Source organism: Garra rufa, chromosome 5 (assembly GCF_049309525.1).
Source record: "Garra rufa chromosome 5, GarRuf1.0, whole genome shotgun sequence".
NCBI lineage: Eukaryota > Metazoa > Chordata > Actinopteri > Cypriniformes > Cyprinidae > Garra > Garra rufa.
In genome coordinates this window covers 8,831,798-8,858,061 of record NC_133365.1, presented here as the reverse complement: position 1 = coordinate 8,858,061, position 26,264 = coordinate 8,831,798, and the positions used below count along the sequence as shown (strand labels likewise).

The 26,264-nt window shown below is 36.2% G+C and overlaps 1 protein-coding gene across 1 annotated transcript in view; it reads left to right on the top strand.

Annotated features, from left to right (window-relative positions):
- gpsm1b (G protein signaling modulator 1b) overlaps window positions 1–26,264 on the top strand; it is a 40,443-nt gene that overhangs the window by 10,963 nt on the left and 3,216 nt on the right. The window contains exons 2-13 of the mRNA XM_073839900.1: window positions 6,467–6,688; window positions 6,797–6,932; window positions 8,073–8,215; window positions 11,946–12,069; window positions 12,222–12,337; window positions 14,553–14,708; window positions 14,788–14,896; window positions 14,975–15,089; window positions 16,878–16,948; window positions 19,447–19,611; window positions 24,068–24,224; window positions 24,470–24,675. Of these exons, the coding sequence (XP_073696001.1) occupies window positions 6,467–6,688; window positions 6,797–6,932; window positions 8,073–8,215; window positions 11,946–12,069; window positions 12,222–12,337; window positions 14,553–14,708; window positions 14,788–14,896; window positions 14,975–15,089; window positions 16,878–16,948; window positions 19,447–19,611; window positions 24,068–24,224; window positions 24,470–24,675 (1,720 nt within the window). The remainder of the gene's footprint in view (window positions 1–6,466; window positions 6,689–6,796; window positions 6,933–8,072; window positions 8,216–11,945; window positions 12,070–12,221; window positions 12,338–14,552; window positions 14,709–14,787; window positions 14,897–14,974; window positions 15,090–16,877; window positions 16,949–19,446; window positions 19,612–24,067; window positions 24,225–24,469; window positions 24,676–26,264) is intronic.

The window sequence follows — 26,264 nt, the reverse complement described above, 5'->3', positions numbered from 1 at the left end:
AATCATTCAATGACCCATTAATGTATTTTGTTTTGTAATTTAATGAATCAGTTTTTTTGAACAAATTGGTTGTTTGAATGATTCAGTGACTCATTAACGCAGCTTGCTACCCTGGAAATCCAGAGGTCTCGCGAGAGCACAATCAAATCGGTGTATCTGATGTAGGCGGGCCAGAGGCGAACTAAGCTGATGACGACAGCGCTGCGACGTCTGGAATCATTTAGTAAACATTGAAAAATGGCTACAGATGAACACCAGTTGTTTGAGATGGCTTTGGCTGCTACAATGAACAAGTTAGACTTGGCTTTTCATCTAAAAGAGGAACAGAAAACCACGCTCGAATAGTTCCTTTGCAAGAAGGATGTTTTTGCTGTTTTGCCGACTGGATACGGCAAGAGTTTAATCTATCAGTTAGCTCCGCTGGTAGCTAAGCATATGGATACATCACACTGTGTATTGTTGTGATTGGTCATGGCGTTGCAGTGAGAGTTTCAAATGCATGCTTGGTGCCGCCTCTCGAGTTAGACCCTTTTCATTGCTCGATGCCAGACCCTTAATCTTAATAGATTAGGGTCTGGATTTTTTCCAGGGTAGCAGCTTGCTTCATTCCTTAATGAATCAGTGTTTTTGAACATATTGCTTGTGTGAATGATTCAATGACTCACTTATGTAACCTACAGAAAGAGTCAGTGTAAAATCCCCACCATTAATGCACATACAGACAGTCAGACAACCGAAATGAAACAAATGGTTTTGTTAGACTGTACTTTTGAAACGCTTCTTCAATTTATTAGATTCAAAGACCAGAACTAATGTGTGTATTAGTATGGTTGTATAAGTTATGAAAATGTAATTTCTGAATGTTCTTTGAATGTTCAAAATATCCATTTTCTTAAATGTTTTTTAACGCTTTTTCTTGGTTTTGTAAACATAAAGGGAAAATTCAATTTTACCATTTTGCAAACATTACGGGAACATTAATGTAACATTTAACATGACAAAAAAATTAGACCAACATCCAACTATTAAAAAAGTTCCCTGAACACTGTATATATAACGTTTTTGTTAAAGACCAAATAACTTAGAACAAATCTTTCAAGAGAACCTTGTCTGAACGTTTACAAAGTGTTCCCTGTTAGCTGGGTATATGTTTGATTTGTAGCTTGCAATTTGCAAACCGCAGTCATGCCACAAAAGTTCTAGAGAATTTTGATTTATAATCCTAGTGGTTTTGTATGCAGACCTTCATGTTTTTGTCAAATAAAACACTAGATTTCTTGGATGTCCAAACAGAAAAACAAAACAAAACATGAGGTTATATCATTTAAAGACACCTATAACCAACATCAGAATAATACAGGCAGATTGCACATTCAGTCTGTTTATTTTTTTTTTTTTTTTGAAGATGTTGTGGTGCACTGACTCTGTTTGTAGAGATACTCTACAATGTCATAGCCATCTCATCTCCTGTGTTTGAGCTCTTTGGGTCAGCAGAAACAGGATTATCTGGCCTGTGCCCTAGGTGTCCTTTAGGAGAATTAGGGCAGATTCCAGCTCTCACAGGAGCAGTCGTCCTCCTGGTCAGCGCTCGTGCAGGACAAGTTTCTTTGATCCTGATGGATATTTGGAGTTCAGATGGAGGTTATCAATTAGCAGTTGTTTTATGATGTTTGGGATAAGTTTGTTGGTGCTTTGGAGAGCCAAGTGTGCATTTTCCTCAAAGGATCTAACTCAGAAAGTGTGAAAACTGTCTATTAACCTGGACTTACATTTGAAAGATGATGCTCTGGTCACAGTGAAATCACCTTGAGATCTTCAGGTGTTATAGCTGATCCTGCTCATCTGATTTGTTGCGTCATTGTGGGACTGTGAGTTTCATATATTGTGGATGATGTCGATTGAAGCTTTTCCTCTGAGTGGGGCTCAGATAGCCATGTGTCGTCTGGTTCATCATGGCCCCAGACCACAGGCCACGCTGAGACCTTTAAACCAGGAGCTTGGGCTTTATGTTGAGAAGACACGCACCAAACCCAAATGCAGGTAGACATGGATGCTTTTATAGATGGTTCTTCCTATAGTCCAATTTAGGAGGACTAATAACCTCATCAATCTGTATAAACTTGCAATAAATGTATTTTATAATGACAGCTGTGAGCAGCATTTTTGAGTTAGCCAGTGTTCTTTATTCAGTTCAGCATCACTATTTTGCTATTGTTTCTGGGGTTTAAAAGACTGTTTTACAGTTGAAATTGGATTTGTTTCATAATCGATGAATTTGACAATATTTTGAAAGAAGCACTATATCAATAAGTGCAATATTAATGCTTATATGTGACCCTGGACCACAAAATCAGTCCTAAATAGCACGGGTATATTTGTAGCAATAGCCAAAAGTACATTGTATGGGTCAAAATGATCAATTTTTCTTTTATGCCAAAAGTCATTAAGAAATTAAGTAAAGATCATGTTCCATGAATATATTTTGTAAATTTACTTCTGTAAATATATCAAAACTAAATTTTTGATTTGTAATATGCATTGCTAAGAACTTCATTTGGGCAACTTTAAAGGCAATTTTCTCAATATATAGATTTTTTTTTTTCGAATATTGTCCAATCATATCAAAACCATACATCAATGGAAAGCTTATTTATTGAGATTTTAGATTATGTATAAATTTCAATTTCATAAAAATGGACCTTTATGAGTTTTGTGCTCCAGTGTCACATATTTAGAATCATTTACCCAAAGTATTATACATTGATGCACGTCAGACATATACCATTATTACTTGAGGAGGAATGCAGCCATATCTAGAGAGCAGACAATCACTGAGACACAGGGCGTTGGTCTCTTTTCATAGCAGTCAGGAACAAACCACTTAGAAGCCACCCAAACCAACCCTAGCAACCACATAGTGACACACTGTCATAGTGGCAACTAATTTCAGAAAATGGTGTGGTATTTTTTATGCAGATTGATTCAGAGAGGAAAGAAACAAAGCAGAGGTGGATGCGAGCCCATCTACTGCTCCAGCCAAAATACTTTACCGACCGCAGCACTGAATAAATCTCTCTCTCGCACCACAGCAGTCAAGCCAAAAGCAAGACTGTTTCAGTCATTAATGGAAAAGAAGCAAAACCAGTGAGCTGCTTGTCAAAACATGGCTAGATATAATTGCTTTCAGACCATTGAAGCTGTGAGGCTCTGAAAGCGAGATGGAAATATGTTTTGTGTTTGAATATAATGGGAATGCAAGACTGATTGAAACAAAGCTGAATATCACACAGACATGTGCTTCAGTGATGTTTTGGGCAAAACCCTGAAACTCGAATAGTGTGAGAAAATATGTAACATCAAAGTTACTTGTGGAAACCTGTGCATTATCATGTTCAGTCATTACTCCACACATGAAGCTTTCAATATTCTAGTATTTATTATATGTGATCCTGGACCACAAAACCAGTCTTAAGTAGCATGGGTATATTTGTAGCAATAGACAACAATAAATTGTATTGGTCAAAATTATCACATTTTCTTAAATGCCAAAAATCACTAGGATATTTGTTAGGAGTTTTTTTTTGTAAATTTCCTACCATAAATATATAAATGATTAGTAATATGCATTGCCAAGGACTGAATTTGGATAACTTTGAAGGCGATTTTCTTAATATTTTGATTTTGTTGCACCCTCAGATTCCGGATTTTCAAATTGTTGTATCTCAGCTAAATATTGTCCTATCCTAACAAACCATACATCAATGGAAAGCTTGTTTATTGAGCTGATGAAGACATTGTTTGCAATCATGGATTCACAATGGCATATAACACCACATGCATTGTGGCATTGTATGCCACAAGAGAATTCCCAAAATATTTGATGTTATTTTAATGCATATATGACATAATGGAAACCTTATGGCATCATTATAATCTAAAAATCTAGCACCAGTGTTGTTGGTTCTTATAACAGCTCCGTTCACCTACAGTCAAATATAATGTAGGCCTACAATAAGTCATTTCCCACATTTATTAAACAACTAAGCTAAAAGTCAGACTTTGGTGTGTCATACAGTCATTGCTAAAAGATATTCTGTCAACGCAAAATCAGAGATAGCAGTATTTCACACAGATGACTGTAAAATGGTATTTTAGGCCATGGTTAGACGAGTTCAGGTTAAAAAATGCATTTCGTAATAATTATCAAAGTAAAGTTTTACCTTAATGTATGTTTTTAAATCATTATGTTTTAATAATCTTTTGTCATGCTTTAAAGAGCAGGATATATATATATATATATATATATATTTTTAAATATATATATTTGTAACACAGCTACAAGCTGTATATTTCTTTCAGATTGGCAGGTGAGGTGTTTTTTAGAGTTGAAGCTAAATTCTGCAGGACAGTGACTCTAGGACTGAAATTGCCTACCCCTGTGTTAGGCTTATTTTTTAGCACATTTCAACAAATGTTTCATAGAAGTCAGTCAAAGTCATACAGGCATATTGGCTTTGAATCTATGTAGCTGCTAGCTTCAATAAAATACAGCTGAGGCAGGGGCGGACTGGGACAAAATTTCAGGCCGGGAAATCTCACACTCATCCAGGCCATTTCAAAAACCCACAACAAATTCTGAAACCATGGACTATATATATATATATATATATATATATATATATATATATATATATACAGTATATGTATATGTACTTGTATCATTATCACATAAAGTTTAAATCCATTGGCTGGTGCCATGCAAAATAATTAAATTTTATCTCTTGAACTTCCATTTACATTAGGACCATGTGCTATTGTTTTATCTTGCTGCAATGTCAAAGTTGTTAGCCTACAATAATAGCTAGATCTTGAATATATGTTTTTGCATTTTCATGGGTCATGTTTTGTCCTTAGGAAAATTATAGTAAGTATAGTAGTAACCGTGTTTTTTTTTTTTTTTTTTTTTTTTGGCATTTTGATTACAATTTGTTTTCCTACAAATACCATAAAGTCTAGCAAAACCTTTGTTAATTTGTGGTTACCATAGTTTAACTATAGTAACCATGGTTTTTAGTGAAAACATGATTAATTTTTGTTACGGGTGTATTATTGTTAGACTTAGCTCCCTCAAACTTGTTACAAAACAATGTGAATATTTGTCTGCTAAGTTCCTACTCTTTACAACAGTTATGTAATTTTGTTAATTTTGTAGCAAACTGACTGCTATTGATAATATTTGCAAGCAGTTTAATGCTTAACTAAACAAAGACAAAACTGCAATAGTCTATTTACAGATGTATCTGACCGCGATATGTACTTGAAGTCCTGAACAGGACAGTTTTGCCTCTCTGCTTCACCTGGGCTCTCCATTCTCGAGTCTTGCATTCTTTTAGCGGACGAGCGGATGGGCGGAGCGTGCGCGAGGCGAATTGCGTTGTCAGTCAAAACGAAACGGATTACGATTTATTAGAGTTTTATTATTGAATGGCATATTTGGAATTAATAACTTTAGTACATTCGGTAGGCAACAGAAATAATAACAACAATGTATATATGAAAATAAAATATAAATACAAAAATGGCAGCGCCGCGGGCCAAATTGGCTGCCAGGCCACCGGGAATTCTCCCGGTTCTCCCGATGGCCAGTCCGCCCCTGAGTTGAGGTCAAAAGTTTACATCCCTATTTTAAAATCTGCTAAATGTGAATCATAAAAAATGCATGTTATTGTTTATTTAGTACTGACTTGAATAAGAAATTTCACATAAAAGATGTTTACATATAGTCCACAAGAGAAAATAATAGTTTAATTTATAAAATAACCCTGTTCAACAGTTTACATTCCCTTGATCTTGATTCTTAATACTGTGTTGAGTCCCTAGTTTGTCCTGAACAGTTAAACTGCCTGCTGTTCTTCAGAAAAATCCTTCAGGTCAAACAAATTCAGGTCAAACTAATTCTTTGCATGTTTTTTTTTGCATCCTTCTGGAGCATCAGTAAGCATTTGAACCTTCTGTAATAGTCCTCAGTGTGAAAAGATGGATCTCAAAATCATACAGTCATTGTTGGAAAGGGTTCAAATACACAAAAATACTGAAAAACCAAAGAATTTTCGGGACCTTTTCTGAAGAACACGGGCAATTTAACTGTTCAGGACAAACAAGGGACTCACAAACAACTATCACTAAACAAAAAACACAGTCATGGATCATTCAGGTAACAACACAGTATTAAGAATCAAGGGGATGTAAACTTTTGAACAGGGACATTTTTATATTCAACCATTATTTTCTCTTGTGGACTATGCATTTTAAAAATAAAGATCTTAATAAGTCCAGCCATGTTAGTGTGGAAATCAGTATTCAGCTTTTTACCAAATTTGGCAACACTATGGCATTTTTTCCTGAGAAAGCCCATTGGTTTCATTACTTATAGGAATTATTCTTGAATTATTCCTTGTGTTTGCAGGATGGAGGCATCTTGTCTGGAGTTGGCGCTGGAAGGCGAGAGACTGTGTAAAGCAGGAGATTTTAAGGGTGGTACAGCCTTTTTTGAAGCTGCTGTTCAGGTTGGAACAGAAGACCTCAAGACCCTCAGTGCCATTTACAGCCAGCTGGGCAATGCTTACTTCTACCTTAAGGAGTATGGCAAAGCCCTGGAGTACCATCGCCATGACCTCACGCTTGCTCGGTGAGAACTTGCCATTTATAGGAAATTTGAGTAGTGAAAACACATTTGATTTTAGTTTCATGCAAGTTTGTGTCTGATGAAAATAAACTGAGCTGCATTGTTATTCAGGACGATCGGGGACCGGATCGGGGAAGGGAAAGCCAGCGGGAATCTGGGAAACACTCTGAAAGTTTTGGGCCGCTATGATGAAGCAGCTGTGTGCTGTCAGAGACACCTGGACATTTCTCAAGAACAAGGAGACAAGGTGAGAAAACCACAGTCAGGTTGTCTTCATTAGATCTGATTAGATAGAGAAAGTGATTTGCAGTTTTATGAGCAGTATTCATCAGAATATTGCTTTACAGATTTACAGACGTGACGTGCTGCTCAAGGTCAATATCACCTTTACCAGGGTTTTTTTAATCATTTCTTTTTGTTCGAGCAAGTGCACTTGCTAAATGAAGACTGGATGTCTTACTGGAGCATACATCAATAGATTTAATAATCAAACAAACCGCAAATATGATTTGCAGTTGTATCTCAGGGAATGCATAAGCTGAAAAAAATACTTAGTTCTACCATGAAACTCTAGATGACACAGGCTGATGGGTTGTTAACGTAACTGATGATATCACAAACTTATACGACTTGGCACAAGCTGATTGGTTCATGTTGCGTACACAACCACTGAGCTTGCAGCTTGAAGCTCTTTAAATGGCTGGTAGCATTCACTTGGGCATTTCGCAGCGTGCTTTCGGAGTTCCTCTGAAGCCCTCCACCTTCCCCAGCTCCACCTGTATAGATCTGCTACAGGTTATTTCATGCTACTTGTGCAGCAGCAGTATGTCTTAAATACTCACAGCACGTATCGCCATATGCTTTGTAGCAAGTTCTGTACTTTTTTGATTAACAACTTGATTGTTACAGACTTGAAAACCTTGCAACTACATTGAAGGATAGCTGTGTCACAAAAAAGATATTTTTTGAAAAAACCCATATAACCTGCCCTTTAAAGCATGACAAAAGATTATTAAAACATAATGATTTAAAAAGTACATTCATGGTAAAACTTTAATTTGACAATTATTATGAAATGCACTTTTTAATAGTGTACTTAGAAGAAACTCTCTCTTTTTAAGTGCACTTAAATGGCTTTTAATTTCAGTCCAATTATGCAGGCAAGATTGCAAGTTTGCAAGCCATTGCATCTCTTTAATATCATGTATCTCTGAGTGAATTTTGATCTCATGTTGACTACATAATGCTGTCTAGCCAGACGGCACACTAGGTTTAAGAGCAGAGCCGGTGTGATATTTCTCAAAGCTTTCTGTACTCTGTTGAAATGAAAAAAGACATGGAATTGTTAAACAGTTCTAAGCAGTGTACAAACGGTTGCTGTGTGCAGGTCGGTGAGGCCAGGGCTCTGTATAACATAGGGAACGTGTTTCACGCCAAAGGAAAGCAGCAGCTGTGGGGTGTCTCACAAGACCCCGGAGAGCTTCCTCCAGACGTCAGAGACACGCTGCAACGAGCCACGGCCTTCTACGAGTGAGTCCAGCACACGCACAGACACATAAACAGACAGACAGACAAGAGCAATGGGAAGTTTACTGAGACATCTGAGCATCATTAGGCAGAACCCACCGAGACCTGTTTGCCCGACTGCAGCGCGGCTCATTATTAACAGCGACATTTAGCAGATCCAGAAGGTTAAACAGTGCACAAATGAGACGCCAAGAGACCAGAGGTGTCAGACGGAGGAGAAACGGCCTCAAACAGTCATTAGTATCTCCCTCTGTGTGTCCGTTTACTAGGAAAACACGGAGAACAAGGAAATCTGCTCTTTCAAAATCAGAAACTGTTTAGATCAATGTATTTTAAAGTTTTAACTAACTATTAAACTTGCAAATTCGTCAGTCATGCAAATAAAACGGGTCAGATTTCTGTACTCAGTCATGGCAAAGTTTATTCTAAACTACTTTTATATTTAGATTTTATTAACATTTTCAAAATGCATTCATTCAACTCTGTTAACTGTGTGAGTTCATTGCATAAATCTGCTCAAATGTATGAGATTGAAACAAATTTAGTGATTATAAATATATACAGTGGCATGCGAAAGTTAGGGAACCCAAACTTTTAACAAATAATTTTAACAAAATAAGAGAGATCATACAAAATGCATGTTATTGTTTATTTAGTACTGACCTGAATAAGATATTTAACATAAAATATGTTTACATATAGTAGTTAAATTTATAAAAATGACCCCATTCAAAAGTTTACATCTGTGGTGATAATGTACATTTAATTTAGCTCAAAGGGAATCGAATATGATTCAATAGGGAATTTGAATAGAGTCGCTGTTTTACGGCTGTTCGCGATTCATTGAACGAGCCGTGTAACAGAAACTCTGCAATGGATATTACTATCCAGAATTTAGTGAAAACACTATATATTAACACAGTAGCAAAATCAGCAGTTTAAGACATTAACTTGTAAGCACGAAACACAATATACTTATCTTTTCAAATAAAAATATGATTTTATTGGATAAACCTAAGACATACAAACTAATCTAACATAAACACATGCATTCACACAGGTTGCAGAAAGAGAAAGTGAGGAAAGAATGAGTTTAAAGGAATGAAAAATGAAGTCCCAAGTTTATAGCAATATGTGCAATTGCTTAAACCTGAACAACCATCAATCACTTAATTAACCCTCGTATTGAGTCTCTCAAAGAGGTTATTAAACTTTATATGGAATCAGTGTTGTTTTTGACAACCATCTTAGATTTAGTCTTAGTCTTAGTCTTTTGGACTAAAATGGTTATTAGTTTTAGTCAAATTTTAGTCACTTCTATATGTGATAGTTTTAGTCCAATTTTAGTCGACGAAAAGTCAAGAAGGTTTTAGTCTAGTTTTAGTCGACGAAAAGTCAAAAAGGTTTTAGTCTAGTTTTAGGTCAGTAAGTATTTTGCTGTTGGGTAGTGTCACTTATAAGTTCTGAAAAAAGCAGATCTATAGTTCAACAGAATGTGAGCTTCCGGATCGACTATTTTTTTTACCAATATTACAATAATGAAGGAATGTCTTAAAATATAAAAGACAAACAAGGATGTAATGCTAAAACGGCTTGCCATACTAGTATGGCAAAGAGCATTTAATGCTAAAACGGCTTGCCATAGCGGCAGGTACTTTTTTCGGTTTTAATTGGCATGCACAATAAGCAGAATTGTCATGCATTTTAAACGTCTGACGGACCACCCACTAACATTTTCGTCGATTCTCGTCTCGTCAACGAAAACTTACACACGTCTCGTCATGTTTTAGTCATCAAAGAGCCATTTTTATCTCGTCATCGTCTCGTTTTCGTCATGGAAAAAAGTGGCATCAACGAAATGATTTCGTCATCGTCATCGTTGACGAAAACAACACTGTATGGAATGCACCAGTTCAGCTCGAATCTGGAGGTTGTACTTGCGTTGCCTTTGTGTTGAGGGAATTCCTTTCGCCGCGTCGTTCCAGAAAGGGGTTTCCCGAGGTTGCTGATTGGATGGGAGTTCGGTGGTCGTTCAACGTGAATGTTGCGGAGTTGTGCGCTGGTTAAAGTTCAGGTCGGCACAGACGTTTGGGTCGCGGCTTGTGGTAAAACTTAACTAGAACACGAAACTCTCAACGGAAAGAAATAAAATAATTAAAGTAAAAGACAGAAGTGTAACGATCTCCTCATGTTTCCTTTAGAGGAGCAGCTGGCATGCAGGCCAGAGAGCGTTCAAGGAACGCTAACACCAGCGTCGAAACGCGGCAGCACGAAACACAAAGAGAGTAAGAGAGTGATTTGATGGTGTCCTGAGTATTTAAGCTCAGCGTTTGGACACATCCCAAATGGTGTCTTGACCAATTAAACCATTGCCCTAACTCGGGGTACTTCTGGTTTCTCCTCCCAAACCATAAATCACAATGTTATCTGATCAGTCCCGTGGTCCCAATTTTCACGCTCTTTGCAAAGTTAAATTTGGACATGATTTCTATAACAAGACTATAATACATTTTACAAAGAATTGAATTACAGAAACGTTTCGAGAATGTAATTTCAGGCTCAGGCATACCAAACACCAATATAAACCATTAAGCTATTCAATAGTTATTAAAAGGGACATACACAATAAGTGATTAAAACATAATAGGCAAATGCGTGGGTTACATATAGGAAATGTGCATAGAAATGATGAGTTGCTCATGAGTCCTTTTTATCATCATTTTAGGTGTACATGTGAAAAGGCAGTTTCCTGTGCCATACTGTGAACGTAAGGATGCGTTCTGCGAGAAAGGAAAAGGTCAAAAGGGTGTAGAAGGAATTTCAGTGTCCAGTGTCCCACAAATTCTTTGGTTTTCCTACTAAATGAAAAAAAAAAAAAAAAAGATATTTAGGCAAAATAAGAAAAATGTACACATCTCCATTCTGTTCAAAAGTTTTCCCCCTTTGCCTCTTAATGCATGGTTTCCTTCTGGAGCATCAGTGAGCATTTGAACCTTCTGTAATAGTTGCAAATGAGTCTCTCAGTTTGCATTTTGTATGATCCCTCTTATTTTGGTAAAATAATCAAGCAGATTCTGAAAGGGGGATGTAAACTTTTGACTTTTAACTGTAAATCACATTCAATAAGTATTATGACAGAAATCTGATCTGTTTCATTTTTCATGTGTCACTGACAAATATGCATCACATTAACCTCACTGGTTTATGTTACAACTGTGCTATAATGCATGACATTTTATATGCAATTCTAATACATAAATATTAAATTCATGCCTTAGTTACTTGAGTGTAATTTCTACTGAAATCTGCATGTCATGTATTTAGATATATGTAATTCCACACTTGTAATTTAATAGATTTAAAATGTTAATTTTAAATGTAATATCAAATAACGCTCTACATTTAAAATTATATTTTAAGTACTTTACATGTGCTTCAGTATGTTAGTCAGCACATTATAAGTGTACTTCTTTAAAATATTATTAAACCGATAATTTTAAATGTACTTTAAAGTAAAACTTTTAATTTGCCATTATTACAAAGTTCATCTTTTAAAAGTGAAGTGTCTTAAAAACGGATAACACATAAAGTGTCTCTCTTTAAATACCCTTAAGTGTATTTTATTTAAGTAATATTACTTACCTGAAAGTACAGTTTTTTAGATTCACTTATAATATTTGAAGTTTACTACAAGCGCACATTCAGTAGCTAATGAAGTGTTTGTCTGTTTCAGGATGAATCTGTCTCTGGTAAAGGAGCTGGGAGACCGAGCGGCGCAGGGAAGAGCCTTCGGTAACCTCGGCAACACTCATTACCTGCTGGGTAATTTCGTAGAGGCCATCAAATTCCACAGAGAGGTATGAGCCAAACACTGACCATCAGCTCATTCACTCATCTGTGTGCTGATGGGATTTCACTCACTCTGGTCTCTGCCGCGGCTGAGAGAGCAGCTCATGCTAGCAGGGATCTGCATGTCAGAATAACACACAATCCCTCCTTGTTTTTCCAGCGTCTCTCCATTGCAAAGGAATTTGGCGACAAGGCTGCCGAGCGCAGAGCGTACAGTAACCTAGGCAACGCTCTCATTTTCCTGGGCCAGTTCAATGCAGCCACAGAGTATTACAGGTAAACATGATTACAACGCCATCTAGTGGACAAATCACATGTGACCTACTGTTTTATTAAAGTGAATATGTGACACAAATGTGACCCTGGACCACAAAACCAGTCATAAGGTTAAATTTTACAAAACTGAGATGTATACATCATATGAAAGCTCAATAAATAAGCTTTCCACTTTGGCTGAGATACATCTATTTGAAATCAGAAATCTGAGGATGCAAAAAAATCAAAAAGACTGAGAAAATCACCTTTAAAGTTGTCCAAATTAGGTTCTTAACAATGCATATTACAAATCAAAAATTACATTTTGATATGTTTACAGTAGGAATTTTACAAAAAATCTTCATGGAACATGAACTTTACTTAATTTCTTAATGATTTTTGGCATAAAAGAAAAATCAAAAATTTTGACCCATGCAATGTATTTTTGGCTATTGCTACAAATATACCCCAGCGACTTAAGACTGGTTTTGTGGTCCAGGGTCACAAATATGTGAGAGACAAATGAACAGTCATGCCTTGACAGGCACTTTTTGTCACAGTTGAGGTCAAAAGTTTACACCCCTCTATCAGAATCTGCACAATGTTAATTATTCTATTTAAAATAAGAGGGATCGAACAAAATGCATGCTATTGTTTATTTAGTACTGACCTGAATAAGATATTTCACATAAAAGATGTTTACATACATACACACAAGAGAAAAAAAGTTGAATTTATAAAAAAGACCCTGTTCAAAAGTTTACATACACTTGATTCTTATTACTGTCTTGTTACCTGAATGATCCACAGCTGTGTTTTTTGTTTAGTGATAGTTGTTCATGATTCCCTTTTTGGCCTTAACAGTTAAACTGCCCGCTGTTCTTCAGAAAAATACTTCAGGTCCCACAAATTCTTTGGTTTTCCAGCATTTTGTGTATTTGAACCCTTTCCAGCAATTACTGTATGATTTTGAGATCCATCTTTTCACAATGAGGACAACCGAACATGCATTAAAAGCCGGAGGGTAAAAACTTTTCAAACAGAATGATTATTCTTATTTTGCTTAAATATCATTTTTTTTTTTTTTAATTTAGTACTGCCCTTTAAAGCAACACGAGATATGTACATGTTTTCCAGAAGATTAAATTTACCTGATCTTTAAATTCTTAATGCATGGTTTTTCCTTCTGGAGCATCAGTGAGCGTTTGAACCTTCTGTAATAGTTGCATAGTCCCTCAGTTGTCCTCAGAGTGAAAAGATGGATCTCAAAATCATACAGTCATTACTGGAAAGGGTTCAAATACACAAAATTGCTGGAAAACCAAAGAATTTGTGGGACCTGAAGAATTTTTCTGTAAAACAGCAGGGACTTTAACTGTTCAGGACAAACAGACTCATAAACAACTATCACTAAACAAAAAACACAGCTGTGGATCATTCAGGTGAGAACACAGTATTAAGAATCAAGGGGATGTAAACTTTTGAACAGGGTCATTGTAAAAAAATTAGCTATTATATTCTCTTGTGGACCATATGTAAACATCTTTTATGTGGAATATCTTATTCAGGTCAGTACTAAACAAACAATAACTTGCATTTTGTATGATCTCTCTTATTTTAGTTAAATAATTAACATTTAGCAGATTCTGAAAGGGGGATGTAAACTTTTGACCTCAACTCAACATGTAAGGTGCACTCTGTATATTTCCTCATCAGAAACGTTTCAAACTAAAGAATAGTGCTACTAAAAATATGTTAACGATGAAGCTTATTGAACAGAGATGTGCTGTTACTTAAGAAATTTAAATACTTTTATTCAACAAGAACGCATTAAAATTGGCCAAAAGTCACAGTAAAGATATTTATAATGTCATAAAGATTTCTATGTCAAATAAATGCTGTTCTTTGAGCTTTATATTCATTAAATGATACTAAAAAAAATAAAATGTATCATGTTTTACACAAAAATATGAAGCAGGGTAACTGTTTGTCAACATTGGTAATAATCAGAAATGTTAGAATGATTTCTGAAGGATCATGTGACACTGAAGGCTATAGTAATGATGCTGAAAATTCAGTTTTGATCACATGAAAAAAAATTCATTTCAATGTATATTCACATAGAAAACCGCCATTTTAAATTTAAATAATATTTCACAATTTTCACTGTATTTTTGTTCAGATAAATTCAGCCCTGTGAGCAGAAGACTCACAGATGTTTTCCTCTATTGTTCAGGAAAACTCTGCAGCTCTCTCGGCAGCTGAAGGATCAGGTTATGGAAGCTCAAGCGTGTTACAGTTTGGGAAACACCTACACGCTGCTGCAGGAATATGAACGTGCCATAGACTATCATCTCAAACACCTGCTCATTGCTCAGGAGCTCAACGACAGGTGTGATCCCTAAACGCACACACACACAGACTCACTGTCACATCTGTGCGACTCTGAGCGATAATGTGTTCTGTGATAGGGTCGGAGAGGGCCGGGCCTGCTGGAGTCTGGGTAATGCATACGTGTCATTGGGAAACCACCGTCAGGCACTGCACTATGCCCGGAAACACCTGGACATCTCCAGAGAGGTAAGGCTGCACTGATTCCACATCCAGCACTGGGTCTTATGCTTTGCTTGTGTGTAACTGTGTAGTTTGCTTTCTCAGATTGGTGACAGGAATGGAGAGTTGACAGCCAGGATGAACGTGGAGGAGCTGATGGAGGCTCTCGGGGTGAAGGAGGCTGATCTCTCACCATCTGAATCTGAGTTTAAAGTGCAGGGTAACAGACTCTCAGATGATTCATATATATGTGACCCTGGACCACAAAACCAGTCATAAGGTTAAATTTTACAAAACTGAGATGTATGCATCACATGAAAGCTCAATAAATAGGCTTTCTATTGGTGTATGGTTTGTTAGGATAGGACAATATTTGGCCGAGATACATCTATTTGAAAATGAGGAATCTGAGGGTGCAAAAAAATCAAAATACTGAGAAAATCGCCTTTAAAGTTGTCCAAATTAGGTTCTTTACAATGCATATTACTAATCTAAAATTACATTTTGATATATTTACAATATGAATTTTACAAAAATCTTCATGGAACATGATCTTTACTTAATTTCCTAATGATTTTTGGCATTAAAAAAAATCTATAATTTTGACCCATGCAATGTATTTTTGGCTATTGCTACAAATATACCCCAGCGACTTAAGACTGGTTTTGTGGTCCAGGGTCACATATATATATGTGTGTGTGTGCGCGTGTGTCTGCAGATGACAAGTACATCCTTACACTGACACACTATACAAAACACTTCACCCATCCTCCAGTAAATGGGACAGCAGAGCAAGGTTATTATACGCATGCATGTAAAAACACCTTCAACATTTAACATTTTTGTTTGGTTAAATTTGAAGTACTAAATATGAATATAAAAATATAAATAATAGACATACTGCATGAATCAAAAAAAGACATCATAATAAACTGAGTAATAGACATACTGTATTTTAAATAACGAAAAACTACTAAAACTTAAATCAAAATTAAAACAAGAAATAAAAATAAAAATTCAAATTAAAAACTATAATAGTATCTTGATACCAAAATAACACTGCGGTGGGACTAGTGTGAAAGCTTGTTTCCACCACTGAACAAAAAATAAAAAATGTAATTGTGACTCGCAATCTCACAATTCTGACTTTTTCTTTTGAAATTGCTGGATATAAATTGACAATATATCATGCAACTGCAATGTATAAAGTCATAAATATGACATAAACCTCACAATTATAAGAACCCCCCAGAAATTAACTATGCAACTGTACAATAACAAGACAAAAAGTCAGAACTGCAAGGAAAAAAGGTAGAATTATGAGATATAAATTCACAATTGTGAGAAAAAAAGTTGCAATTAATTTTTTTCAATGCTTCCATACTAACAATTTTCAAAGAATGCATTTGTTCGAAATATGACACACCGAAACCGTCATTCACAACATCTCTCTATAAAAATATGTATATGAGATATTTTTGACATTTGAACAGTCAAACAATTCAGAAACACAAAACAATTCATAAATAGCAAAACTGTGAATGATAACATATAACAATATTAAACCATTTTTACTAACAGCAATTATAATAAATGAATTGGGTAAAATAGAAATGTGACAATATAAATGTGCCCCGACCTGACATTTATGAAAAATACTTTTTTCCTGGGAGCAGTGTTCAACCTTTCAATTCAGATTTCTTCATCATATAGTGACCTCTGACTTGTACATTTCAGTATGATATTACTACAGTTGTTACACAACAAATGACAATATTCTAATAATAATAATAATTATTATTGTTGTTACTATTATTATTACTCTTATTAAATATTATAATTAAATATAGTCTTTCAGTGGAGTAACACAGCATTTATATATATTTGACAGCAAATCGGTGCTAAAGTGGTATATACTGTGGTGTATGGCATTCAAAGCTATATGTCTGCAGTCTGTGAACTGATATTACATGAATGATCATCAACTTTCACTTGTGTTCTACAACAGGAGCCAGACCCAAGTTCACCAAGAAGAACAGCATGGACAGTGTGGACCTGTGGAAATACAACTCTGAAAAGGTACTCACATGCTCAACATCTAATTTGGGAGACCAGGATTTTCCATGCAGGACATGGATCAACATCTTTTTTTAATTTGAACAAAATGGCTGCCTAACAAAACTAACCTTAAAGTCCACATCAAAATGATGGACTCTCATTTATGAGCATGTCCTGCTATGCAGAACCATGGTTGTGCAGAAACACAGCCATGTGTTGCTTTCCTGTAACTGTACATGCTGCTGTGAGGCTAATCTGCTGCTGATGTGACACTGATGTTTGATGTGATGCTGCTGTGATGTTGATGTGATGTGAGGCTGATGTGATACTGCTGTGTTGCTCAAATGAGAACACATTTTCCACGTGTCCACATTTGTTCATAAGTGATCACATGAGTTACACACACACATTTACACAATGAAAATGTTCCAAAATCACATTTCATGTGTATTTTAGGACTGCTTAATTATGGCAAAAATCCTAATCACGATTATTTTGGTCAATATTGTAATGGCGATTATTTAACACGATTATGAGTGGGTCCAGAACTTTGTATGATTGATTAATTTTAAGATAGCAATACAATAGAAAAAAAAAGTTAAGTTTCAAATTAAAGTTTTTTTAAAATGTAATTAATTAAATGTAAAATAAAACGGCATAGTCTTCACTGTAAGAATTAAACATGCTTTGTTTCTTATAAAAACTACAAAAGTCCCTCCGTCGAGAGCAGTGAGTGATTTTGTCTTTGTCTTTTGTTGCAGAAACGGCAGAAGGAATATTACTTGTGGCCGCTTTAAGAGCTGCACGGATCCAATATACTGTTGCACGCGTAGTTTCAATCTCAACAGTTTACATTACCTTGAGACATAACTAATGAAGGTTTACACAAATAATCACCGCATTTTGAAATATATTTGCTAAACGTTCACTTTACTTGTCCGCGTTCTGTTCCGTCTGAACAGGGCAAATTCTCTTTGGTGCTTTTAAAAACACAACATCAAACAAACATGAATCAAATAAACATGAGGCTGATGTGATGCTGCTGTGATGCTCATGTGATGATGTGGTATGAGGCTGATGTGACACTGCTGAGGCTGCTGTGAAGATGTGATGTGAAGCTGATGTGATGCTGATGTATGATTTGATGTGAGGCTGATGTGATGCTGATATAAGATCACATTTTCCACCGTTGTTCACATGTGTTCATATGTGATCAGATGGGTTACACACATTTACACCATGAAAATGTTCCAAAACCACCTTTCATGTGTGTTTCTAATGTTTCACATATATCACATGCGATTTTAACATGTGATTGCACATGTGAAGTTCATGTGGTCTGTCTGCTGTGATACTAATGTGATTTGAGGTTGATGTGATGCTGGTGATATGTTGTGAGACTGATGTGATGCTGATGTGATATAAGGCTGATGTGACACTGCTGAGGCTGATGTGATGCTGCTGTGATATTGATGTGATGTTGATGTGATGTGAGGCTGCTGTGATATTGATGTGATATTGATGTGATGTGAGGCTGCTGTGATATTGATGTGATGTGAGGCTGCTGTGATGATGTGAAGAGAGGCTGATGTGATGCTGCTGTGATGTTGATGTGATGTGAGGCTGCTGTGATGATGTGAAGAGAGGCTGATGTGATGCTGCTGTGATGTTGATGTGATGTGAGGCTGCTGTGATGATGTGAAGAGAGGCTGATGTGATGCTGCTGTGATGTTGATGTGATGTGAGGCTGCTGTGATGATGTGAAGAGAGGCTGATGTGATGCTGCTGTGATGTTGATGTGATGTGAGGCTGCTGTGATATAAGGCTAATGTGACACTGCTGAGGCTGATGTACTGTGCTGTTGTGATATTTATGTGATGTGAGGCTGCTGTGATGCTGTGATATAAGGCTAATGTGACATTGCTGAGGCTGATGTGCTGCTGTTGAATGCTGATTTGAGGCTGCTGTGATGCGAGGCTGATGTGATGATGATGTGATATGAGGCTGATGTGACACTGCCAAGGCAGATGTGATGATGTGATGTGCTGCTGATGTGATGATGATGTAAATGTTGATGATCTGCTGTGATGCTGCTGTGATGATGTGATGTGAGACTGATGTGATGCTTCTGTGATGTGATATGAGGCTGATGTGATACTGCCAAGGCAGATGTGATCATGTGATGTGCTGCTGATGTAAATGTTGATGGGCTGATGTGATGTGCTGCTGATGTGATGTTGATGTAAATGTTGATGTGATGATGTGAGGCTGCTGTGCTGCTGCTGAAATGAAGCTGATGTGATGCTGCTGTGATATTGATGTGATGTGAGGCTGCTGTGATGATGTGAAGAGAGGCTGATGTGATGCTGATGTGATGTGAGGCTGCTTTGATGATGTGATTTGTGGCTGTGATGCTGATGTGATGTTGATGCAAATGACGCTGTAATGCTGTTGAGATGTTGATGTGCTGCAGATGTGATGTTGATGTAATGCTGATGTATGCCGCTGTTATGCTGCAGAATGGAGATGCTCCGGATGTTGATGGTGTTTCAAGGAGGTCGAGGAACCAGCTATTTCAGTCCAGTAGAAGCAAAAGTTACGCAGACAGTCAGTCATCAGATGAGAGACAGTGGCTCGACTCACCTGTGGACACGGATGACATCACTGTTCATGTCACACCTCCAGTGAGTCTATCTATCTATCTATCTATCTATCTATCTATCTATCTATCTATCTATCTATCTATCTATCTATCTATCTATCTATCTATCTATCTATCTATCTATCTATCTATCTATCTATCTATCTATCTATCTATCTATCTATCTATCTATCTATCTGTCTGTCTGTCTGTCTGTCTGTCTGTCTGTCTGTCTGTCTGTCTGTCTGTCTATTTGTCTGTCTATCTGATGTTCTGTCTGCCTGTTTATCGATTCATCTGTCTATCCTTGTATCTATATTAGATATATACCGCTGAGGTGAGTTTAAATTTGCTAGCACAGCAGTGTTTTAACGCGATGAATAGTTTTATGCTGACAGTCATATTACAGTGTAAGTGTGCAGAAGTGTCTGTCTGCAGGGCTTTAATTCAATCTATGTTTTAAAGTGCTTCACTAAAGGTTTCACTTGATAGCCACGGCTCTCTGTGTTCCTCTGTTAATCAATACACACCAGCTGCGCAGCTACTAATGCATCTGTGTGTTTGTGACTTGCCCAGAGGACCAAGTATATATGAGAAAATGACTGTCTCAGTGTGCATCATTTTCTCCTGCTGATTCGTGTTCACGACTATCAGTTTGTATTACACTGTGATTTTGTTTTCCCAATTCCCATTGCTTCAATTACAAAAAGCAAAACAGTAAAGTATTTATATATCATATTGGAATGTTTAGTAATGATTTATAACATAAGTTACATTTCAGTACATTGTTTTAGATGACAGACAGTATATTGATTTGGACCACTATGTAGATTGTATTGTAGCTGATTCTTTGGTTTAATCATAATTACAACTACTTCATATATTATGCATTATGCAAAAGCAGTAATTGTCCATATAGATCTCATGCATTATTATTACTAATTTCAGGATAATTCTTAGCTAATTTTAGGCTCATTCACAATATGGGTGTGTGAAAAAAGACCCCAGTCCTTGACCTTCGACACAGACACACACACAGAGTTGTTGGGTGTTTTAGGGCTTATGCGCGTGACCAAAGGCCAAAACACCGGGGTCAGGGGTTTCTATGGAAACCGTGATGATGTTATTTGGACAAAGACCTTTCATGGTCCATTCACTCGCTCTCTCTCTCTCCGTGTCTCACCCTCTGTGTAACTGAATTATTGAAGTAAATGCACGAGCAGCTGTGAGTGCTGAACAGAGACAGACGAGCAGTCAAGGGAAGGTGTAGCAGAGACTGGACGCTGACGGATGACAGACATACAGGCTGAAGAATGTGAGGATTTCCTGTGCATGACATGTATTTGCATATATTTCTATGTGATTGTGTGTTTTAACAGTTTGTGGTTTGTGTGTTTAAATAGTTTGTTTAACAGACGCTGTTCATTAATGACCCCAAATCCACTCTCCCTCCCCCCGACTGTCCCATAATCAGAGCCAAATTAATGAGTTGTTTTCCCACAGTGATACACAAAGATGGACAGAGAGAGAAAGCTAGGATGCACTCTGATGGAATAGTTCAAGATGCATCTGTGATTGGATGATCGGGCTGTGGATTAATGATCGCTCCATAAGTATTCATATTTAGTCTCACTATGATAGTGATCTGCTGGTTTTGTATTGCATTGCATTGCATTGTAAGGTTGTGCTGTTAGGAGAATTTGAGCCTGATTTGGTCTGGTGTCAGATGTGGTGATTGAGCTTTGTCATCACAGGTCATTGTCTAACAGTGGTTAAATGTTATTAGTCTGCATGCTAATACAGGACATGTCATGGTGGAATGTACCGTTATATGCGTCTGGTTCGTGGAAGTGTTGTTGAACAGGGCTGGGTCGCTCCGCAGGCTCATTTCACGCTGCTATTGACGGATCCCAGATCACTGAATCAAACATTAGCTTTTGTGTTTTAAAGATGAGATTCAAATTAAGACTAAGAATTTTAATCAGTATATTTGAAGCACTGTTCAATTTTTGTTATGAAATCATTAAGATCTGTATTTGAGTGTTTTGGTTTCTGTATCCCGCTGTGGGGAGTTTTATCATGTGTGTATTTGACCACTGAAAGGTCATTGTGACACACACACACACACACACACACACACACACACACACACACACACACACACACCAGGCTGTGGAGATGTAGATAAGAGCTCACATGAGCGCTGACTAATGTCAGGGCAGATATGCCAACACATGACCAGGAACCCGAGGTTCATGACGTTCTGTTAATACTGCATTGTCACTAATATGGTTGAGTGAATGCCACTAAATGTGTCAGGAATGTGGAATATGTCAGGAAACCGTATTTATACAGTGGAGATCAAAAATAAAATTTATGAACACAATTTATTATTATTATTTTTTAATAATGTAATCTTCATTGTTCAAAATATGAAGGAATTTTAGTTGTGGCTATAATATGCTAGTAGAACAGTGTTTTACAAAAAACAAACAAACAAGGCACTTCAACCAAAACCCTTTATTTTGTGGAAAACACAGTAGAGCTGCACACTTAATCGTTAAAAGCTCGCGATCTCGATTCGACCCCCCACACGATCTTAATCCAGCATTTATATGATTCAGCCAATTATATTGTATTTATATTTGACAAAACTTTGGCTAGCCTAATAATTACTGCACAGACTGCTGTGAGCTGATGCAGTGACAGGTTCGCCGTTCTCTCCAACATTACATAACCATTTAAACTTCATCTTTACTTTATTACATTTAATAAAGTTTTGAGATATTAGCCGTCAATCGCTCCCTGCCACTGACACTGTGCTCCGCTCAACTAGGATCCGGCCATTTTTTTCTCTTAAAAAAACTCTGTTGCAGATCTGCACAAACTGCATTGCAATTAGGGGTGTGTGATATGAAGAGTTTTGATGTTGGACAATTAAAAGGTCTTTACAATCTGCTTTTGAAGAAATACACTATATTTCGTGCTGCAGCGCACATTCTGTCAGATGCAGTTCATGGCGTCTCTGTCTCAATGTACAGTAGTCACATCAAATGATAACTCAGCGGCTGATTTCCACTCACATTAATAATTTCCACTGGAGACACGCTTTTCAAAATCCCGTTGGTGTCCACCCACTTTCAAATGGTTTTGTTAAAGTAATCTCTTGTATTGTAGAATGCACGCTCTACGCCGCCTAAAGTTTCGCGCGATAGTTAAAACGAAACCAAAAGTAAAACGCGCACTCAAAAGCAATTTTAATACCCCACGTTTAGAGAGCGGCTCCCCAATGCGCGCACATTAGGCTACATAAAATATCTAGGCTGTTATTAGTATGTGGGCTAAAATAACTTGTGTAGATAGCTGTGTATCATGCTTGAAAAATTCGGTCTCTATTTGCACTTTGAATATTGAAAGAGTAGTACTTTGGTCGTGCCAGATTTATGGACCAACAGAGCAAAATTGAACCGTATGAGCATGACGATGCATTATCCCCTTAACTGTTACTGCCATTTTGAACAGAGATGTGGGAATGAAGAATTGAAACTTAAATCGTTATAATTCATGGACAAAAACATTTTGTAATATGATTTTGATGTACATTTTCCATGTTAATGCAATGTCTGATTTAAAAGTCTTTCAAAGGATGAATTTTGAAATTTTAAGTTTTCATCTGATAGATCATTTCTTATTGTATTGAGAATGTGTTGGTTCTCCTCTGTCTACACAACATGCACGTTCTTTTTTATTTAGTACTGACCCAAATAAGATATTTCAGATAAGAGACATTTACATCTAGTGCACACGAGAAAATAAAAAATAGTCCTTCAGCTCCCACAGCTTTGGTTTTCCAGCATTTTTGTGTATTTGAACCCTTTTTTTCTGAAGAACAGTGGGCAGTTTAACTGTTCAGGACGAACAAGGAATTCATGAACAACTGTCTGTTTTTCATTAGGAAATGACCTGAAATTAAATAAATTAGCGCCAGTTGCCAGATTAACACCAATAACTGTGAGGTATCTGAAAGTTTTCTTAAATTTTGATCAGTTATTTTAAAAATACATCATTTACGTTTTTTATACTGTGCTTCAGAATATATTTAACTCATGAAATATGCTTAAACTGTGCTTTTACCCCTATTAGGATACGTTAAAATTGGACTAAACAGTGAATTTATGAAATTGTAAGTTGTTCTCTAACTTTGATCTCCACTGTTTATAGATATTCTTCAGTGGTCCGTTTGTACTCCATGATGTTTTCTTCTTCTTTTTTTTTTTTATCAGAAACATGAGTTTCACCCATATGCTACATTTGGATTGTAGTGTAATGTGATTCAGGGTCATACAGAGTTTAAGGGTTGTATGAGCAATGGATTAATATTATTATAAATGTTATCTTTTGAATGACGATGTGAATGTAACTGTTTCTGCAGGGTTTAATTACAGCTGAAATTGTAATGATAAACAACGAGTTGATGTTCTACTGTGTGCTTTCTGCAGAAACTGGCCCGTGACGCGTCAGATGAGGACTGCTTCTTTGACCTGTTGAGTAAGTTTCAGAGCAGCCGTATGGATGACCAGCGCTGTCAGCTGGACGAGACGCCCAATGGAGAGAACGCAGGAGGAGCGGATCAAAACACACTCAATGACATGATCGGTCAGTCACAGTTACACAACTATCTCTTACTCGCCTCATGTTGTTTCAAACCTGTAAAGATTTTGGAGATATTCTGAAGAATGTTCACCCTGCTTTGTTTACATTAAGTGAAAGCAATTGATTTATGATGAAATGCAAACTTAAGGTTGCATTTGTTAACATTAGAAGTATTATTTCATTCCCAACATAGTTAATTGATCACAGATTAAAGTCCCGAAGGTTGAGTTGTTTGTGTTGTTTCTCAGATGCCAGTCTGCTGACGTCTCCTCAGACTGAAGAGCTGTTTGATTTGATCGCCAGCTCGCAGAGCCGCCGTCTCGATGATCAGAGGGTGAGCGTCAGTAACCTGCCCGGACTCAGAATTACCCACAATAACCTGGGCCACTTATGTGGAGACAGCGACCCGCAGGAGCCCAGCGACGACTTCTTCAACATGCTCATCAAGTGCCAGGTGAGGCTGAGAGCCTTCAATTAGATGCTGCGATGGAAATGCATTGAGACTAAACATGTCTGGTGTGTTTTAACTCGCAGTGATGTTGATTCATTTCTAAACTCTAGTGAACAGCTTTCCATATTATGAGTATGCTTACAATGTGAAGGCTATTAACTAAAACTATTAAATATTTGATGGATTGAAGCTACTGAAATAAAATAATTTTGTTTAAGAATTACAAATACAACTCAAACTGGAAAAAATTCGAATATTGTGATGTTTAAATGTAGTTTAAATTTTTCTATTTATCTATATTTGTTTCAGATTTAGTTTTCAATGTAAACTTATTTTATTTACCTCTTTAACTTATTTCATTTCAATTGGTTGTCTAGGCAAAAATCGAATATACGTCGAAGTGCTAAAACTAAAACTGAAATAAAAGTAAAGCTACATAGAAATTTCTAAACTAAAATTACAAAAATTTAAATTAAAATCTGAAAATAGAAAAATAAGAGCTTATTTAAAAGCTGACTTTAAAACTGCACCACAATGATATGAAAACTGACAAAAGCACATGAAATGACTCAAATGTAAACTAAATTGAAAACTGAAAATAGAAAAATAAAAGCTAATTCAAAATAATTAATAAATACTATAAAAATATATAAATAATGTATTAATATTACACACTTTTATAGTGTTTAGTAATATTTTAAATGAGCATTTTTGGTATTTTTAGTTTTCATTTGACTTTTTTTGTAATTTTATGTGCTTTTGTAAATTTTCTAATGTCTATAGCTTCATTTATAAGTTTTAATTTTAGTCATTTAAGCACTTTAACTTCAACAATTTTATTAGTTAGTTGCCAAGTCTTTCTAATTTTAATTTAAGTTTTTGTAATTTTGTTTTGTGCTTTTTGTGATTTTTTTTTAAAAAATGTAGTTTTAAATCTTTGTTTATCTTTATTTGTGTTTCAAGTTTAGTTTTCAATTTAAACTTATTTTATTTCAATTAGTTTTTTAAATTTCTAATTAAAGTTAAAATGCTTAACTTTCTAGAAATAAAAGGTCCGTGTACTTTTTCGTTCATTCATTATTCAATTTCGGAATGAAAGATGAAATTTAAAAAAGGGTGCAGCTTAGTTTTTTGTTTAAAAGAAAAAAAGCAGAAATGGCTGTATTTTGTTTTCCAAATGTATTGTTGTCCTCAAATAATAGTAATAGAAAATTGGACGCATTTCCGATCGTTTTTTAATTTTCTAATATTTATTTGTATATTTATTGTATTTCATTTGACTGATCCTATCTTTACCAGGAAGTAAATTACACCGACGTGCGGGTATCAATTATTATTGTCTAGTATCACTAAAAATACTACTAAGATCCATATTACTATCACACGAGCCAATGGCAATTAAATGCACGGATGCATAGTCAGATAATGAATGAAATACAACTGTTCACGATTGTATTTGACTCATGCTGCATACGCAATGACAATTATGCCTACTGTAAATACAGATTTACAACTACGATTAGAGTTGTTTGCATAAAATGCACCGTGAACATTCACACGTTTGCCTAGCTGTGATAGGCTACAATTTATCT